The 20,529-nt window shown below is 32.3% G+C and overlaps 2 protein-coding genes across 3 annotated transcripts in view; both read left to right on the top strand.

Moving 5' to 3' along the window:
• The window catches only part of LOC101506055 (E3 ubiquitin-protein ligase listerin), a 16,171-nt gene extending 3,279 nt beyond the window's left edge, over positions 1 to 12,892 (top strand). Inside the window, exons 5-16 of one of the 2 annotated variants that reach the window (XM_004490627.4) lie at positions 207 to 298; positions 1,391 to 1,493; positions 1,662 to 1,814; positions 3,078 to 3,730; positions 3,855 to 4,314; positions 4,944 to 5,473; positions 7,173 to 7,863; positions 8,225 to 8,906; positions 9,130 to 10,157; positions 10,593 to 11,051; positions 11,572 to 11,802; positions 12,119 to 12,892. In XM_004490627.4, the coding sequence (XP_004490684.1) occupies positions 207 to 298; positions 1,391 to 1,493; positions 1,662 to 1,814; positions 3,078 to 3,730; positions 3,855 to 4,314; positions 4,944 to 5,473; positions 7,173 to 7,863; positions 8,225 to 8,906; positions 9,130 to 10,157; positions 10,593 to 11,051; positions 11,572 to 11,802; positions 12,119 to 12,346 (5,310 nt within the window). In that variant the 3' untranslated portion in view covers positions 12,347 to 12,892. Of the gene's footprint in view, positions 1 to 206; positions 299 to 1,390; positions 1,494 to 1,661; positions 1,815 to 3,077; positions 3,731 to 3,854; positions 4,315 to 4,943; positions 5,474 to 7,172; positions 7,864 to 8,224; positions 8,907 to 9,129; positions 10,158 to 10,592; positions 11,052 to 11,571; positions 11,803 to 12,118 lie in introns of those variants that run through there. The other variant, XM_073365547.1, reaches the window with a different exon arrangement.
• Positions 12,893 to 18,287: 5,395 nt separating this feature from the next.
• Positions 18,288 to 19,069, top strand: LOC101505732 (senescence associated gene 20-like). The gene has a single exon (XM_004490626.4). It carries the CDS (start codon positions 18,410 to 18,412, stop codon positions 18,893 to 18,895), a length of 486 nt encoding a protein of 161 aa, XP_004490683.1. The 5' UTR covers positions 18,288 to 18,409; the 3' UTR covers positions 18,896 to 19,069.
• The last annotated feature ends 1,460 nt before the right edge of the window (positions 19,070 to 20,529 follow it).

Here is a 20,529-nt window from a genome sequence, read left to right as displayed (position 1 = left end):
TCTATTTCCCTTCATATGAGGAGCATCTGTGTTGACTGTTGAATGTTGAACAGGTTGTTCTTTTCAATGGCAATTTTCATTTTTCCCATATGAAACAGAAGAGTTTTATTCCCCCTCTAATGGCCTAATAGTTCATAAATGCTCTTGTCTCATGCTATGAAAATACTTATTTAATATAATTGATCATGTAAATTGTTGTTGTGTAGGCATTTGAATACAAAAAGCTGTTGCTAGACTACAATAGGGAGGTTAGGCGGGCTACTCATGATACCATGACCTCACTTGTTACTTCTGCTGGGTTAGAACTTAGACCTATTCTAATGGACATCTATTCATGCTTCTTTTTTGCTTGTTCAACTGTATAATTTGAAGTATTTGAACACTTAGAAATTTGAGAAGTTGTTGCTTTATTTTATGCATGCTTACCCCACCATGGAAGTTTTGCAGATTCATTCATGCCTTTAGTTCTCTATCATAGCTTGTTCACCAGTCATAGTATTTGAATTTCGCCCTTTCAATTTTCTGAATGGTACTTATAACTTAAAAGTTACTTGCCTCAATAGCATATGAAGAAGCCAAGTATCTTTTGGAAATTGGTGTGCACATTTTATAGTCCACCCAATAATAAACAAAAGCCGTATCCCAGTTTCCACCAGGCGTGGACGTCTACCTAATACACATTAAAGAGGTTGTGAAAAATAAGAAGACGATTTTTCTGAATGTGCTTGAGTTACTTTGCACTCAGCAGCATGCTTAATTTATAAGCATGGTAATTACAATGATAATAAATGATCAAATGCAATTTACAAGGAAGTAATAAAGCTAACGCTATTTCCTAAGATACGTTGAACTTAATCTTCTTGCTGTACAATGAACCTTAGCTACTTGGAAAGTGGAGTATTAATATGTTTTAATTATCCAATACTTATGTTTTAATTTCCAACAGAGGTTTTTAAATATGAACCTATTCAGCTGGTTTGTAGCATATAAGTTTTCTTGAACTAAGATTAGTTATTTTATTTATTGGTTAAATTACTAAATATGTTTTCAGTCTCTATAAATCACAACTTTTCAAGTTTAGTCCCTATAAATTTTTTATTCATTTTAAATTGTTACCTTTTACAAAAACTACTTTTTTTTAGTCCCTTTGCAGAAACTAATAGCACTCAGTTTTCATAAAAGGTGTGGGCCTAAAAATGAATAAATTTTTTATGAGGACTAAATTTGAATGAATGGTATTTTATAGTGACTAAACCTAAAACCCTTTATTTATTTACTCGCATAATTGGTCTGAAATCTGAACTCTCTGAAATCTTATGGCATGAATGAATGAACTTAATTCACATAGTTAGAGACTTATAGTTGACTCCGCTTACCACCCTCTTCTCAGGAGAGATTTAGCTCCACATTTAAAGATTTTGATGGGACCATGGTGGTTTGCACAATTTGATCCAGCTTACGAAGTTTCTCAAGCAGCAAAAAGGTCTTTGCAGGTTTGCTATATATGTTGTATTCAATTGTGTTTTTGTGTACGATAACATGTATTCTCTAAGTATACATGACTGTGTCAGTATCTGACAGAAGCTTTTTATGCTTGTACCTGCATACCTTTGTTACCAAATTTGAGCCTCATGTTTTAATCCTTTGTTTGATTTTATTAGGCTGTCTTTCCAGCACAGGAAAAAAGACTCGATGCTTTGATTTTATGCACAACAGAGATATTCACATATTTAGAAGAAAACCTAAAGCTCACACCACAAAGTTTGTCCGACAAAGCTGTAGCGATGGATGAGTTGGAAGAAATGTACCAGCAGGTATACAATGAAAATCACTCTCATATACTTTTTAAATCAAATTGTTGAATTTATTGGTTGGCAATGTTTCTCCTTTTTAGCTGGCTATGAAATGTTTTCTGTATGGTAAATCAATATGGTTCGATGTCTTATATTGATATGAAAGGATTTTAAAGTAGGGGTAGAGTTCTTGTTTAGGGTTTGAATAGATTTTGCTTTATGGTAGGACTGGATAAATAACTAGAAATTAATTTTATGCAGATAGCTATTTTGAAGTATTTGATATTATCTTTTCCTCAAATGTGTCACATTATCCTAGTGCCGTAGAAGGAGAACAAGATTACCTAGAAACAGAAAGAAGTTACTTGACTTTATTTTCATTGGATTCCTCTGGCATAAACTAAAGTTACTACTACTCTGAAATGAAATATAAGCAAAAAATGGTAACTGAAAAATCGATGTATCTGGTCTTAATTTTTAACTAGATACATCAACTTTTCAACTACAAATTTTGCTTATATTTCATTCCGGAGGGAGTATGTAGTTGTATTCAGCTTGTAAGCTTGTTAAATAGAGTTCTCTTGTATCCATGTGAGATTCAAGCATAACCTACTTTAGTTACTAGTTTTTGTCCTCTTCTTGAACTATACTTTTTTTAATTTCATTGGCACATAAATAAATAGTAATATGGATGGTGGCTGGTCTGTTTTCTGCCCATTGTCTTGGCTGGCTAAGTAGTACCTGGTTTGATTTGCTCTTATGTTAATGCAACACAGAACCCAAAATATTCTGTCACACACTCGCTGCAGTATAACAATGAAATTCACTGTCAAACAATGCATAAATTACTTTGTGTAGAGAGAACTGTGACTCTAAGCAATATCAGAGCTAAGGGGTACCAAGCCTGTGACTAAATTTGCTCACAAACTTCCCCTTGCATTCCAGCCTGTATATTCCAATTCTTCCATTGCCCTTAATAGAATAGCCATTCAGCATAACAGAATCCCTTTCCTTTAGCTTGCCACGAGTGCCAGTCTTCCATCATATTACACTCTTTATAGTTTATACCTTTGGACCTTGGTTGATTTGACCCAAGATTTGCCCCAACCAAACTCTCTTGGGCTCTATCACATGTAGAATTTTTAACTGTCTCCTTTTTAATCTTGTCCACCTTCAACCCAGATGGCTTTCTCTTGGTTACAGTTTAATGATTCAGTGTTTGACGTATTTCACGTGTTCAAATTTTCCATTTCATGAAGTTTATTCTCTATTTTGGTCTATCAGGTGATATCATCAACACTGTTAGCATTGGCCACTCTTCTTGATGTTTTAATTTGCCCACAACAAGAGCAACCTGCTTTTGAGAATATAACTACTGAACCTAAACATGCTACAAAGGCCAGGGTGGCTGCTGTTTCTTTTGGTGAAAAGTTTTTAACAGATCATAGGAACTTCCTAGATTTCTTGAAGTCCCAAAGACCTGCTATCCGATCTGCTACTTATAGTGTTTTGAAGAGCTTCATAAAAAATATGCCACAGGCTATTACTGAAGCAAATATAAAAAGTATTGCCGGTGCAATTCTTGGTGCTTTTAACGAGAAGGATCCAACTTGTCATTCCTCAATGTGGGATGTAATATTAATTTTCTCTAGAAGATTCCCTGGGGGTTGGACTTCCTTAAATGTTCAGAAAAACATCCTTAATCCTTTTTGGAATTTTCTTAGGAATGGGTGCTTTGGTTCCCCACAGGTCTCATACCCAGCTTTGGTTTTATTTTTAGACAATGTTCCTCCTAAAGCTGTAGCAGGGGATAAGTTTTTTCTTGAATTTTTCAAAAACTTGTGGGTGGGAAGGAAAACTTCTCTATCAGCAGATAGACTAGCATTTTTCCAGGCATTCAGAGAATGTTTTCTTTGGTCCTTGAATAATGCTTCAAGGTACACATTTTTTCTTTTAATAGTGGTTGTCTGGATTTGAATTCATTTACTCAATGCCTGTGTTTGCCCCTATATTCAAGGTTCTTTTCCTTTGTGTAACCAAAGTGTTTTCTGTTTGTATCAGATATAATGATGGAGAGGGCTCAATCAGCCATTTCCGAGTCACTCTCATTGATAATATCCTAGTAAAGCTTATATGGCAGGATTTCCTTGCAACTGGAAGTTCCAAAGGTTATGATAAAGAATCAGTTTCATCTGAGAAAAACATTTCTCATAGCAAGAAAGTGGATATGCTAAATATGAATTACCCAATGCCCTATTTGCAAGAGTTGGGAAAGTCTCTTGTTGAAATCCTTTTAGGCATTCATTTACTAGATAGCAATCTTCTATCTGCTTTTACTTTGGAACTTCAAGATAGTTGCATGAGCGTTCTTCAGCAAGCTGGAAACGTGGAGATTGTTGAACGAATCATTTTATTCATGTTATTGCTGGAGCAACATGCAGTGGTGAAAGGTGCAACTTGGCCCTTGGTCTTTATTGTTGGACCAGTGTTGGCGAAGTCTTTCTCGGTCATTAGGTCTTCTGTAAGTTGATATTACAACAAACTTGTTTGCCACTTTGTTTTTAACTTAATTATTATGTGATATTAATCATTGGGGTTGATCATAAATTATTTGGTATTGACATCTGTATAATGGAGCATATTCTTCAATATATTCATCTTGATCAAATTAGAGTTTCTGTTCCACTTGCTTACATTGTTATTATCTTCTGGTATACCCATTTATATTTCAATTATGCATATGGAGTGGGAAAAGGTTTGGTTGCTGTAGAATCGGTTTCTTTTTCTCACTTGTGGATTATGTTTTTAGGTTTTTTAACATAAAAATTTACAACATAATTTTTTGTATCGGACGTAATTTACAATATCTCGACACAGGTGGTATGCTAAAAGGATTGTTTTTTTTGGTCTGTAAGAAGAGACTGATTCTATGCATCTGTTTAGAGTATAAAATAAGTATATCAGCAATTTGAGGGAATCAGTTATGATGTCACTTCTGAAGTTTATTTATCCTGTTAATAAAAAAGGTGGTTAATGTTGCATAGGCTTATGGTATATTTTAATTTAGTATTATTTGGATGATTATTTTAAAAGAACAAATGAATGTTTTCTACTAAATTCTTCCATACTGACTCTGTTTTTAAATATCAGGATTCACCAGATACTGTGAAACTTCTATCCATCGCTGTTTCAATATTTGGACCACAGAAAATTGTACAAGAAGTTTTTAATCATAACAGAAAGCATTGTACTAGTGAGCTTTCATATGATGGGGATGATGTATCGGAAGCTGAAGACTTTCTGCAAATCTTCAAGAATATTTTTGTCCCTTGGTGTCTGCAGTCAAACAATGGCTCGACCAATGCCCGTTTAGATTTGTTGTTGACATTGCTGGATGATGATTATTTCTCTGAACAGTGGTCTTTCATTGTCAATTATGTGATTAGCCAAAGTTATTCTGGTTGCCCAGCAGGTTTGATAGATTCCGACCAAGCTGCAATGTTAGCCATGCTCCTGGAAAAAGCCAGGGATGAGAGTACGAAGAGGAAGGCGGGAGATGATTCCAATTATAGACCAGGCACTAATGCTGAAGATTGGCATCATGAATGTCTGGAATCATATGCTATTGCTGCTTCTCGTTCTCTGCCTCCATACAGCACAGCTCATGTGCAGTTTATTTGGTATGTCAATAGTCAATAAAGATTTTTCAGAGGCATCATGCAGAAAATACATTTTGAATTATGAATTATGAATTATGAATTCACCTGTTGAAAACTGAATGTCAACAATGTAATGTTTTCAGTTGTCTTCACATATATATTAGTCTGTAGTCCACAGGCCTTGCATGGGACAGTTTGAAAATGGATACAGCAAGAAAAGAAAATGGAAAAATGTAATTGAAAAAGTTAGCTAGAAATGGAAAGCGTCAGTTGGTAACAACTTACACACACATATTGTTGCATTATAGGGAAATCTCGTTCTGTTTTAGGGGTTGTTTTGTCCTAATATAGGTTCTTTTTAGGCTATTAGAAAGCCCCAACTACTCACATTTGAGCTGGATGGGTCTGTTGTTTTTTGGGGGTTTCTTCTGTCTCAACCTTTTTGTGTTTTATTTGAAACCATATCATGTTCAACCTTCTTTTGGTAAGCTCTCTAACACTCATTCTCTAACCATTGCTACTAACTTGTAAGGGTTCTTCTTTCTCATCCTTTAGTGTTTTTGATGTTGTGTTTAAGAATATCTGGAATATTGACTCATCAGGTGCCACTGTTAGTGATCATAGGACTCCAGTTCCCTCATATTTTTCACCCTACTTCGCATTGTCCTATTAAACATCAAATTATTGTTGCTAATTCATCCCATACCCCAGTTATTGACTGCGGTAACATTCAATTCCAACCATCACTTGAATAATATGCTTCATGTTTTCCTATCATCATAAATAATATGTTTCTACCTACAAACTTACCCAATATTTGAAGTGCACTTGTTGAATAATTTAGAATGAATGACTTGTATTACATAATCAGGCTGTACAAAATATTTATACATGAGACTCTCAAAATAAGGAAAAGTAGAAAACTATATCAAGTATCAAGAATAATAAATATAGCGAATAATCTTAATTATGACTATAATCAACACTCCCCTCAAGTTGGAGCTTACTGGAGAGGTTTTAATCACGTCCAAAAGGATCTTTTTTGTAATAGTGACAATCAACTTATATATGTTTAGTCCTCTCATGAAAGAAAGACTAAGTTTGAAGAAAGATACAATACCTACTTATTATAACACATAAGTTCTATAGGACCTAGTTTGCATAAGTTCAACACTTGTAGTAAGTGTTTCAACCACAAAAGTTCACTAGTTGCAAGGAGATACACCCAAACCTATAGGACCAATTAGGAGGAGACATTTGCTTCAGGGTCGACGACACGAATCAAACGACGTCGTTACATTATATCATATAGCATATCTCTTTCTAGCTAATTAAGCTCTAGGTATTTCCTAATAGTTTCTCTAGTAGTTTTCCTAGGTCTTCCCCTGCCTCTAGTTATTTGACTACCCTCCATTTAATCCACTATCCTCACTATAGAATATAAAGGTCTCATCTCCACACGCCCAAACCACTTAAGCCAAGTTTCTACCATCTTGTTATGCACATCAAATCCATAAATTTTCATAACTAAAAAATTGAATTGATTTAGTTTGAAGCTGCTAAGGGTTATTGAAAAAAGGCATATGTAGCTGTAAAGTAGAGCTCTATGTGAAGTTGTATTTATAGTGTACTTAATATTATGTTGAACCCAATCCAGAGAAATATAAGATTAATTGGCTTTATGTGGTCTTCACTCTGATCTTATACTTTTTACATGCAGCTCTCTTCTTGGTGGTTTAAGAGAAGAAAGATCTATGACTTTTCTGTCCAGAAACACATTGATCGTCTTCTATGAAGAGATTTTCAGAAAATTAGTCAGTTTTATACATGATTCTTCTTTTTCTTGGGTACAGAATGCGGCTTCTATGTTAAGCAATAATGAAGAGACGTCTGTAGAACATGATAATTCTCTCAACATTGTTGAGACGGCTCAATTCTCTCTTGAGATACTTGATGGTAGTTTCTATTGCCTGAAGACACTTGATGGGGAAGGTGGTATTGTATCAGGAATTTTATCAGCAATATTTGTCATTGAATGGGAGTGCAATATAAGTAAAGCTTTGGATGATTCACTTGATGACAAATCAATGACCAGAATCAAAGCCAGGCTATCATTTGGGGAATATGTGTGTGCTTTCCTTAACAAGATAAATGTCCACTTTTTTAAAAGCTTATGCGTAGATAACCGCAGGAGGCTGTTGAATATCTTAATTCAGTCAGTCAAGTCTGCAATATTTGTAGAAGATAGACGTGTTAATGACAGAATCACATCATTATGCTGTACATGGGTGCTTGAAGTTCTTGAGCGTGTCTGTGTGGACGAAAATGATGAACAGAATCTTTTGCATCAGCTGCTGAGCAAAGATGAAAGGTGGCCTGTGTTTGTAGTGCAAAAATTCAGCTCAACAAAGGTATTCATTCATACATTTGGTTATTTGTCTCTATATTTAATAATTTTCTTTAGGTAATATGCACTCTTGTTTACATGATATTATGGAAAGTATGCTGTATTGCTCTTTGTTTCTATTTATATCGATTCGGGATGTCGATTTTGATATTAGTAAGTGAGAGAGCTATGGTAGGCCTTACCAGCAAGACAACCCACATTTTAATGCTTTATCCAATTTTTCAGATGATATGATACTGATGAAACTAGTCATGACTTGCTTATAGGAAATATGTAGTTCAGATGTGTTAGATGTAGTTGAAGCTCCTGCCTTATATAAAGAAAACAAGGTAGTACTTTTAATCTCCAATTTTTACCGTCTGCAGGCTTCAGGACACCAGAAATTCGTAGCTCTAATTGACAAGTTAATCCAAAAAATTGGAATAGCTAGAGTTTTTGCTGGGTGTGGAATGCCTAATTCATCTATGCTCGAAAGAAGTCAAGAGATTGCATCATCTGCTTGGCTAGCTGCTGAAATCCTGTGCACATGGAGATGGCCAGAAAACAGTGCTATTTCTTCTTTCTTACCTTCACTGAGTGCATATGCCAAAATAAGTAATTCTCCCCAGGAAAGCCTGTTAGATGACATATTGAGCATCTTGCTCAACGGCTCTCTTATTTATGGAGGTGATAGCACAAAAACTTCTGTGAGTATGTGGCCATTTCCAACTGATGAAATGGAAGGAATTGAAGAACCGTTCTTAAGAGCGCTTGTTTCCTTTCTGTCTACTTTGTTCAAAGAGAACATATGGGGAACTGAGAAGGCATCGTATCTTATTGAACTTCTTGCGAATAAACTCTTTCTTGGTGAAGATGTAAATACAAATTGTCTTAAGATTCTTCCTTTGCTTATTACTGTACTTCTAGAACCATTTTATGGATATGTGGAGCCTGGTAGAGGTGTTCAGCCTTGTTCTTTAGAAGACAAATTTGTTCAAAATACCGTGATTGACTGGCTTGAGAGGGCTCTAAGGCTCCCACCTTTAGTCACATGGAAAACAGGACAAGGTAAATTCCTCTTTCTTTGAAAATGGAACACATGTTAGTTCAGCTAAAATCATGTGTTTTGTATGTTCGTGGTTGCATTTATGGCTTGTTCTTTTTTGCAATAATGCTACTAGTTCAGTTTGTTTTAAAAAAAAAAATTGTTAAATTTTTTATGCTAGAATATTTTTTGCCATCAATTGTGGATACTGGTTGGTATTAATGAACTTGTTCACGACTCTTGCAGATATGGAAGGTTGGCTGCAGTTGGTAATTGCCTGTTATCCTTTCAATGCAATGGGTGGTCCACAAGCATTAAAGCCAGCAAGAAGTATCAGCCCTGATGAGATGAAACTTTTATATGAGTTATTCCTGAAGCAGAGGCTTGTTGCTGGAGGATCTGCAATGACCAACCATCTTCCAGTAGTGCAGATGCTGCTATCAAGACTGATGGTTGTTTCAGTAGGTTACTGCTGGAATGAATTTAGTGAAGAAGACTGGGACTTTCTGTTGTTTAACCTAAGGTGTTGGATTCAATCAGTAGTTGTTATGATGGAGGATACAACGGAAAATGTAAATGGTTTAGTTGATAATTCATCTGCTAGTTTAATGTATAAGAAAATTCAGGAAATTATTTCAATTTCAGATCCGTTTCCCTTAAAGATTTCTGAAAATGCCCTTTTATCCTTTTCACTTTTCCTTAAGCACTGTAAATATCAACAAACAGAAGACGGGGATAATTTAAATACAATGAAAGCAGAAAAATTGGATTCTGCTAAAGATCGGATTATAGAAGGTATACTACGGTTACTATTTTGTACCGGCATATCCGAGGCTATTGCAAATGCATACTGCAAAGAAGCTGCACCGGTTATTGCGTCATCACGGGTTGCACATACATCTTTTTGGGAATTCATAGCTTCTGCTGTCCTTAATTCCTCTTCACAGGCTAGAGATAGAGCAGTGAAATCAATTGCATTTTGGGGACTAAGCAAGGGGTCTATTAGCTCATTGTATGCTATACTGTTTACTTCCAAGCCAATTCCTTTGTTGCAGTTTGCTGCATACTTTGTTCTTTCAAATGAGCCTGTTTTAAGCATGGCTGTTGTTGAAGATAGTGCTTGCAACTCAGGCATATATGCTGCTAGTGACCAGGATTCCAGCCGTTTTGACTCGTCAATAGAAGAAAAGATCCGGTTGAAAGAAGAAATATCTTACATAGTCGAAAGGGCACCTTTTGAGGTTCTTGAAATGGACTTGCTTGCGCATCAACGAGTAAGAAGACTTTATTTGGAAACATAGCTAGACTTTATATATTGTATGTGATAGGTAATTTCTTAGTTAACTAGTGAGCTAAATAGTAAGTCAATTAGTTAGGAAGGATTAGAAAGAATGTCCTTAGGTAATATATTTATGCCATGAATAATAGGAAGGATTAGAAAGAATGTCTTTGGTTATTTTAAGGAAATGGCTCTGTTACCATTTTCATGAGAGACCTGATTCATTTCCGCTCTAATTTTCTTACAAAACCGAAGTTATGTGAATCCCTCTTTCTTTTATTTATAGCTTCTCTTATCACACCCCAAGCTAACTAACTAACTGACTAGCAAATTAGTTTACTAATAGATTACCTACCAATATGTCCTACATTTTTATGTTTATTTATTCACTTTATTTTTATTGGGGTACTAACTAAAAAAACTATTGCAGGTAAGTCTCTTCCTTGCTTGGTCTTTGTTGATATCACATTTATGGTCGTTACCTTCATCATCATCTGAAAGGGAGAGGCTGATCCAGTACATTCAAGATTCTGCTACTCCAGTTATTTTAGATTGCCTTTTTCAGCATATTCCTGTAGAGATTTCCATGACTCAAAATCTGAAGAAGAAAGATGCAGAGCTTTCTGGTGGCTTATCAAAAGCTGCTAGTGCTGCAACCCAAGCCACCAATACTGGTTCACTCTTATTCACTGTGGAATCTCTTTGGCCTATTGAATCGGGAAAAATTTCATCACTTGCTGGAGCAATATATGGCTTGACGCTTCATGTTCTTCCTGCTTATGTCCGTAGCTGGTTTAATGATTTGCGCGATCGTAATGCATCAACTGCCATTGAATCCTTTACAAGGACTTGCTGCAGCCCTCCTCTCATTGCAAATGAATTGTCTCAGGTATGGTGTAGTTTAATACACACAAAATATTTCATTTTATTTTTTTGAATTGCTAGATTCTGTTAAGTTGCAATAATTCATCAGTACATATTTGGTGGAAGGAAGAGGGAAATGAGAGATAAAGCAGAAACTAATGAAACATTTTAGTGCAATAGTCTGATCACTATTGCCATACCATGTTATATTGTGATAAATACAAATCTTTGCATATTTTAAACATCAACACATGATTGAAGTAGTTCCCTGACGCTACTTTCGTACTGATTGTCATTTATATTTATTAATTTGTTTGCTGTGCACATCTAGCATCCTATGATTTTACTGCCTCATTTGCATCAACTGTGCCATTTGCAAGAATTGTGAATGAGCTGTGCCACTTGGTTTTGGCTCCGACAGTTGACGTTATTTAATCCATGTAACTGTTCTCACCTTGTGAGGAAAAAGCTATAGTTATTTAGCATGCGGTTAATTTATTCACAGTCCAATCATTTTATGGATGCATGTGATCTCTTGAATGCAGATTAAGAAAGCCAACTTTCGTGATGAGAACTTCTCAGTTAGTGTAAGCAAATCAGCAAATGAGGTTGTTGCTACTTACACGAAAGATGAAACAGGAATGGATCTTGTCATTCGTCTCCCGGCATCTTACCCACTAAGGCCTGTAGATGTTGATTGCACTAGGAGCCTTGGAATTAGTGAGATCAAGCAAAGGAAATGGCTGATGTCAATGATGCTATTTGTACGAAATCAGGTAATTTGTTATAGCGAAGTTTTACTTTTACATTTTGCTATTGGCTTCTGCTACCCACTTTTGTACAATGCCTAGAAATTCGCAAACCTTTTTAAGCAAAAACTTCAGAGTTCAGATATAAAATATCCTTTTCTGTATGTAGTGAATGGTTAATTCACGTATAATAGTTTCATGAAAAATATTTCCTGTGAATGACTACATTTTTCCGTTGTTGCTGAACACTAACATATTTTGTGAAATACAGTAGGAAATCAAAATTGATTACTATTAGATCAGATTCGTGAATAAGTTAACAATTTCTCTTCCATTCCTGCAGAATGGTGCTTTAGCAGAAGCTATTGGAATTTGGAAGCGCAATTTTGATAAAGAATTTGAAGGTGTTGAGGAGTGTCCGATCTGTTACAGTGTCATCCACACCACAAACCACAGCCTTCCTCGTCTTGCTTGCAAGACATGCAAACACAAATTTCATTCTGCTTGCCTTTATAAATGGTTTTCAACATCTCACAAATCATCTTGCCCACTGTGTCAATCTCCGTTCTAAGGTTACACCTGGAATGTTGAAATTTACCAATTTTGCTCGCTGGAGTCATCTTCCACCGAAATTATCAGTGCATGATGAGAATGTGTTGATACATGAGAATCAATACATTGATTGGGAATCAGCGCTGATCAAGGCAATGCTGACTTATAGACAGCTCTACTACTTGAAATTAAAACGGAAGCCATGCAACGATTTTGTGACAAGAATGGTATCCAATTTAATTTATTTATCAAATTTCTTCTCTCTATTTAGATACCCCTGGGGGGTTGTAGCTGTTAATTATGCAGATTTTTGTTTGTGCTTAGAAAAGGTTAGTTCTGATGATAGGAGGTTGTCTGAGAAAAATTGTTTGTTGTATATCTGGATTATTTATGTTGACCATGTAATCACTAGAGTAAGAATTGCCCTCAGAATAGTTATTATACATCTGTATTGGAAGTATCAACATTAAGCTAAGCGAGGAGCATATTTTCTTGATGAATAGAAATGTCTTGCCAAATTTTGTGCGATTCATTTGATTTATTGAAACAGATGAATTCCATCGTATTTTAAAAGTGTGTTGGCATTTTCCTGTACCATAAGCGTATGCATTGCTTACAGATTTGAGCTTTGGCGAACTTATATATTGTCCACATAAGAACTTGCACGTGATGCTTATATTGGCCATTGACTTGTATTTTACGATGTTTTCTTTATTCATGAAAGAGTTTTTGCGGCGAATCGTTATGTTTGGCTTTAACATTCCTTAGCATCCCACATGTAGCGCAACAAACATAATCTGTCCATTTTCCAGCACCTCATCATCTAACCTTCTACTAAATTAACACCAATTGAAGATACCATGTTCACGATTGAGTCAGGGAGTCCTTTAACATGTTCTAGATATTCGATCCAACAGGAACCTAGATCTCTTTTACCCCTTTGATAAGTAATGAATGACATAGATCCTTTTATGAATAATAAAGAGTGGAAATTACACTGGAGACATCTTTAAATTTATTTAAAATATGATAATTCTAATGATATTACTATTTGGTGAAGTTTTAGTTAGCATGATTAATTGTAAATTTACATTGTCTCATTTTGGTGAAGTGAGTTTTTATTAGCATGACTAATTGTCTCATTTTGGACCTTTTGAAGAGGTCTTAATCTTGTAAATTCAAATACTCATTGTAAATTGTCTTGTTTTCTTGTACGTGACGTATGTCTCAAATAATTGAGGCTGAACACACAAATGTTGGTGTTATTATTGTCTTATCTTTCTTTAATTTTCATTTTATATTAATAGAAAATTATTTTCAAAACTGCAAAAACGAAAAACATTCTTCGTTTAAGTGTTTCAGTTATGGTGAAGAACATTACTCGTTTAAGTACAAACGAAGAACATTATCTGTCACAGTTCTGGTTCTGCGTTCTTTGTTTTAGTCCTCGTGAAGATCATTCTCCGTTTTCAGTTCTGATCAAGAACATTATCCGTTTCAGTTATGGTTATTTGCAATTGTTAGTTTTTTGTTTTGTTGGTAATTCTTATTGCAATCGCATTATTGTTTCAACATACATTATATACTTAACTCTAATATAGTATAAAATCAAATTTATATACACAGTTAGTGTAAAAAGATTTTACATTGTCAATCAATCACAACTATTAAATTATTAATAATATTTAATTTTTATTATAACTACTTATAAAGTCACTCACATGATTAATCATAATTTATCGAATGTGTAAAATCTTTTACACTAATAGTACAAAAAGTCAAAAATTAAACATTATAATATTATGTTATTATTACTTTAAAAAGGTAAGATATATAATATCCTATATTAAAAGAAAACAAATAAAAGCGATGGCGTTTTAGACTTAGTGGACAGAGAAACATAGACAATTAACAAGGTAATGTTTGGCATTCATGAAGTGGAATGACAAGATATTCACTAGGACTCAAGAATCATGGACTTTTGCCTATAACAGCATAAAAACATAGAGTAACTTTCATACCTAACTTCCATTAAATTTGGCTCAATACTATAAAAACCAGAGCCACACATCCATGCAATGTGACGTGCAAGGCATTAGCGTAATTCTCCTGGCAACGTTTTGGTTAGAAGCCTGAAATAAATTTTAAAATGAAGATATTTTTTTGTAAAAAAGATACTAATATAAAAATGAAAGTGGTATAAAAATGAATAATTTATTAGTCAACACATATACGTTAAATTAACTAATATGGGCATTATTTATGATTTTTTAAATACAATAAAATTATTTTTAATTGTAGTTATCAACTTTTTTAATTTATATCATTGAAAAGTACAGCTTGGATTTGAACCATTGACATTAAACTCAAAATTTTGAAACTTTCAAAGTTTATATTTAGTTAATCTAATATTAAAAAAAATGTAAGAGAGAGATTTATAATGCCCAAAATATAAATGAAAAAACTTATTTAATTATTCAAAGGATATACATCAAGTGATCGCTTAAAATAATAGAGACAAACAATGAAGATGAAAAAATTTTGAAACTAAAAGTTTAAGAAATTCTTTATAGAACTTAAAATCAAACATTAAAATTTTATATGTACTAAAAGCTTATCCAATACAAAAAAAAAATTTCATTGGCAATTATTGCTACAAATGTAATGATCAAATCAGCATTAAACATAAACACGATTTACCCCAATTTTATTTTATTTTTCTGTTAAATATTTAGGACGAAGGATGATACGTATAATATATTAAAACTTTTCTATTATTTAAAGCTAAATAATGTGCCCAATCATGGCTTCTCTTGGTTGTTTCTTGTTTAGGTCGGTGTATATATATTTATTAAGTCAGAAATCAACCACATTATCATAATCTCAAAGCTTCTTTAATAGAAAGTGATACTCTCCCATAAATATCTCTAATAGGAAGAGACTTATTGCAAACTCTCCAAATAAGATGGATGTATATTTTTTTTTGTGGGGGGGGGAGAGGACACCTTAATAGTCCACAATCTGGTCTAGAGCCTCTAAAAAAAAATTCTATTGGAGTCATTAGGTAAATCATGATTCTTTACATTATATAATATATTGTCCATTCTTCTCCTTAGGCTAGAAAAAGTGTCTTTAGTCGTGCCTTGAGAAAAAGGAATTCTTCCAATTAAGTCATCTTCAAAAGTAATAAATATGTTATTGATAACATTCTGGTTCTACTCTCTAGTATTGTGAACTAGAGAGCTCACATGAAGTTATTCTAAGCAGCTAAAAATCAATGAATATGAAGTTATTAACGAAGTTTATAGGTTAATATATAATAAGGTCAGCTCCCTCTTAAATAAATTGCTTAATCCAATCTTTAAAACTTAAATTTGATCGATTATATTTTAGGTTAAATTATACTTTTGGTTCTCTAAGTTATTTTTAGGTTTCACTTTGGTTCACTTATGTATTATTTGTTTCATTTTGGTCCTTTAAATTATAAATTTGGAACACTTTGATCCTTCAAGTTATTTTCGTTCTGTTTTATTCACTTAAATTATAAACATTAAATATTTGTGTCCCTTAATTTATAAAAAATAGACATTTTGGTCACTTATGTTACAATATTAAACACTGTTAGAAATAATCAAAGTGTATAATATTTATAATTTAAGGGACCAAAGTGTTTAATATTTATAATTCAATGGATTAAAATGGAACAAAACTAATTTGAGGGACAAAAATGTCTAATATTTATAACTTAAAGGGATCAAAATGAAACAAATAAAATTTAAGGGACCAAAATGAAAACTAAAAATAACTTCCAAGACCAAAAGAGCAATTTAGCCTAGGTTTTATTGCTAGTCTTTTGAATTTGGAAAATGATAAAGATAAAAAATTGTTTCAAAAATATATTAATGTTAAATTATTAGGAATAACATTTAAGTCCATAAAAAAGCTAATTTGCTAAGATATAACATAACATGATATGATATGTAGTGCGTGACCCCAAGAATGATAATAATCTACTCATTTTTATGATGACTAAGTTGAAAAACCTCTGAAATCAATCTAGTCCCAAGAATATAATATCATGATACAACATACTAGCACATGTAAACATAATTTATAACTAAATTAAATAATTACCTTATATTATTTTAAACTAGAACTAATTTCTCTTAACTACCTTATATCATCTCAAAATTGTTATTAAAAATGTGTTGTTTTTATTTTTATAACAAACAAATTAATAATGACTTGAAGAAATTTAGTGTGGATAAGAATGCATTAGATCTATCTAACTATGTTGTTGAAAACAATGTTGAAGTTATATGTGGAGTATAATGTTGGTATAAATGTAGAGGAGTTTGGTTGTTCTATTTGTGTTGACAATGCAAGTGAAGGAGGTGATTCACTCAAGGGGAATGATAAGATGGTGGGGCTACATGATAGATTTGACTATATATTGTGTTCTCTCCTATTGGGCTAAATGTGGAAGGACACTTCTATATTGTGTTCATGAGGATGATAGTAAGGACTCACTTAGGATAAGGACACTTCTATATTGTGTTCATGAGGATGATAGTAAGGACTCACTTAGGATTAAAATTATTATTTCAAGGCACACATGTGGAAGGAAAAGACATATGTTTTTCCTTTTGATATATAGAAGTTTAAATTTGTTTTTATTCTCTTCAAAATTAATCTCATTTTAGTTTTTCTCTTTCTATGTATATGTTTTTTAAATATTAATCATTTCGTCTTATATTAGATGTTTCATTTGTAATATTTTTTTTATCTATTTATCTGATATTATTTATCTCTTTTTATTATAATAAAATACTAATTATTTTGTTCTATTAATATAACTTTATTATATAAAATATTTTAATAAATAATACTCATTTTATTAATGAAAGCTATTATTATTTTTCAAATTTTACACATCCAAACCATTAGTCATTTTTGTTTGAATCATGATTTGATCACAATTAGACCACCACACGTATTGAAACATTGTTGAAATTAAAAACATTACAATTGTCTCTTTTAAATTCTTTGAAAGTGTTGTTTGTTTAATTGGGCACGCAATCACTTGGTATTTGTGAAACGTTATAATCTTCCAATTTTTGTTTTTTATAAATTTTTGTTTAAGTCAGTTTTGTGTAAGTTAGTATATAAAAAAAAAGTTTAATTGTAGTTTTAATTCCTCTATTATTATTAGATTACGGAAATGGTCATCTTATTTTAAAAGTCGGCAATTTTGGTTATTTATTTAGATTTTTGAACTAAAAAAATGTAGAATTAATATATTTTTTATGACATGACATACAATTCTATGATATGAAATCATCTAGATGCATTAATTATTCATATGATTAATTAAATTAAAAATATGAAAAATTTCTGAAGTTGAAAGTTGAACTTTTTACTGCGTTTTATTCCAATTTCATAGGTGTTAATCATTTTACATTATCGTATCATGTGTTACGTTATTTAAAACATCTCACAATCATTTTTTAGTTAAAAAATCATAAACAATAACCAAAACTGTTGACTTCTAAAATAGAGAGACCAATTTCATGAATGAGTAAAAATAAATAGACTAAAATGACAATTAAGCAAAAAAAAAAAATTTTTTTTATCATTTTTAAAAATGCATATTTATATATTAACTAGTATTTCATCTTATTTCTATGATAATGATTTATCCCAAGAGTATTTTATTAAACTAAAATAAACACATATTTAAAAAAAAACAAGAAATATTTTCTTAAATATAAAAATGAGACCTTAATTTGTACAAAAAGCAAGCATACGTGTTTAAACCTTACCAAATATTCAAAATGGTGGGGAAATTTACATAAAGAAAGAGGTGTGATAAACTAATTAATTAATTCATATCTTAATATATGTGTCCCTATCATTTCATTTCATCTTTAAAGCAATATATAAGAACACCCCTCAACCCACCATTCATTTGCATTCTCATTCTCCTCATATTCTCATTTCCCCCTAAATTTCATCTATCACCATATATCAATTAATACAATATCTTTTGATATTCCAAAATTTTTGAAACTCAAATTAAGACATGGTGATGCCTATAGAAAAAGAGGACCACAACAAAAAATTAGTCACAGATTTATACAAAGCCTTAGTCACAAAAGACACAAACACAATGCAAAATCTTCTTGCCTCTGATTTAGAATGGTGGTTCCATGGTCCACCATGTCATAGTCACTATTTAGTCTCTTACCTCACATGCTCATCATCATCATCTAAAAAATCTTTGGTTCCTAACATCATAATTGGATTTGGATCAGTTATTGTTGCTGAAGGGTTTGATGAAGAAAATAAAGTTTGGTGGGTCCATGCTTGGTCTATTTGTAATGGAATCATTACTGAGGTTAGAGAATATGTTAACACTTCTTTGACTGTTACTAAACTTGGTAATCTGCATTTTCCAATGTCACAAAGTGTGGTTTCTAAAGAAGATGTTGTTGGTTCCACTTGTCGGTGTATTTGGCAGAGTAAGCTTTGTGATGAGTCTGTACCTGGACTCATTCTCACTGTCTAGCACAAAATCTTTCCTATCTTTTTAATTGCGGTTAGGCCGTAAATATTTATATTGTCGAGAAATATAGATAAATAAATTGTAACTGTAATGTCTTGCACAAACTTTAAAATACAGTTGCCGACTACAATGTAAAATCATGTCTCAAAATGATATTACGGACCTAGATTCCTTAAAGTTTGGATTTTATTAACAATTTACATAAAATTATGCATTGGATATTTACATAAAATATTATTAAGAATTTAATTAACATTATGCATTAGATATCTACACATATACTTTTTTTTAAAATAAATATTTACATGTATAAGATTGCCACTTACTATTATGCATATCCAACACAAAAGAGCAAAATCATATACGAGTATAAAAAAACATAAATCAATTCAACCCAGATAAAACTTATTAGAAAAAAAAACTCAAAAACATAATCCTAATTTCAATATTTGATTGGAGAGTTGGGGATCACGAGAACAACAACAGATTATATGAGTCATTTTTTGTATGTATCTAACTTAATCACAATCCAACAATCGAATCTTTCCACCACCTTTTCTTCTCATGCAGATTTTTTAAAAGGTTTCATATCAAAATTATAACTCCAGATTCGAGCTAATATTTTTCAAAATTGTATGAGAGGTTTATTTTGATTAATGAGGTGCTAAAAGTATTTTAATTGAAAAAGTCACGAGAAATGCACCTTTATTGTTTTGAATCACGAAAGGAACCATATGATTTTGATATGGGATTTCTCTCTAGTCAAAACAATTCTTGAAATTGACTTTTGCTTTCTATTTTTTTTGAATCACAATTAAAACGAGTATAAAATCGTTGTGCGGCGTTAAAAATTAATTTTATTGCAAAGCCCACTTGCGGGCCTCGCGCGTGAGGATACTTGACATGCAAAAATATAAATTTTTATGCTTCTTCAAATGCAGCTCCTGAATAGGTGACAAATGACCATTATTTTTATGGGTATTTATTAATCGCAATATTTTTAAGGAGAATGTCAATAATTAATGGAAAACTATACCAAAATGATCAAAGACAAGTAGTACAAGATTTACAACAGGAATATCGACACACCACAATAATACAATAAGAAAAGACACTAACTTATCGACATAATGAAAACAATATAAAAGTGAAAGAAGTGAACCAACGTTATTTGAGAGTGTGTCGGTATTTAACGCATTAGTGTTGCGATCTAGTTCAACAAAAGTAATTGTCACAACGTGGGTCTCTCACTAAGAGGCAATGATATAGTTTATATTTTATAAAAGTTAGATATTTAAATTATAAATTCACTTTTAAACTAAAAATAGATTTTCCCTCAGGATCGGCCTAATATTTATTGAGATTTAAAACAATTTTTAAAATAATTTTTTTATAAATAAAAAGTAGAGGTCCGTCCTTTAAATACTAAGAGCAGTATCTTATTATGATCTTATTAAATTTTTTATTTTTTATTTTATGAAATACAAAATATTTTAATTAAATAAGTCAGTGGTTGTATCCTTTTTTTTATACTTAATTTTTTTTTTATATTTTTAGGCTTAAATATATATAACAAATTAATTATTTTTTGAAAGTCTAAAACTCTAACTGTACTATCTTTGGCCTTGGACCAACTC

Source organism: Cicer arietinum, chromosome 2 (genome assembly GCF_000331145.2).
Source record: "Cicer arietinum cultivar CDC Frontier isolate Library 1 chromosome 2, Cicar.CDCFrontier_v2.0, whole genome shotgun sequence".
In the NCBI taxonomy this organism is placed as follows: domain Eukaryota; kingdom Viridiplantae; phylum Streptophyta; class Magnoliopsida; order Fabales; family Fabaceae; genus Cicer; species Cicer arietinum.
The sequence above is the reverse complement of the archived record's forward strand: the minus strand, read 5'-3'. Positions and strand labels throughout refer to the sequence as shown.

What these genes read in the sequence shown, in the direction of transcription:
- LOC101505732 (XM_004490626.4), top strand. Translation starts at nt 18,410, where the DNA reads ATGGTGATGCCTATAGAAAAAGAGGACCACAACAAAAAATTAGTCACA.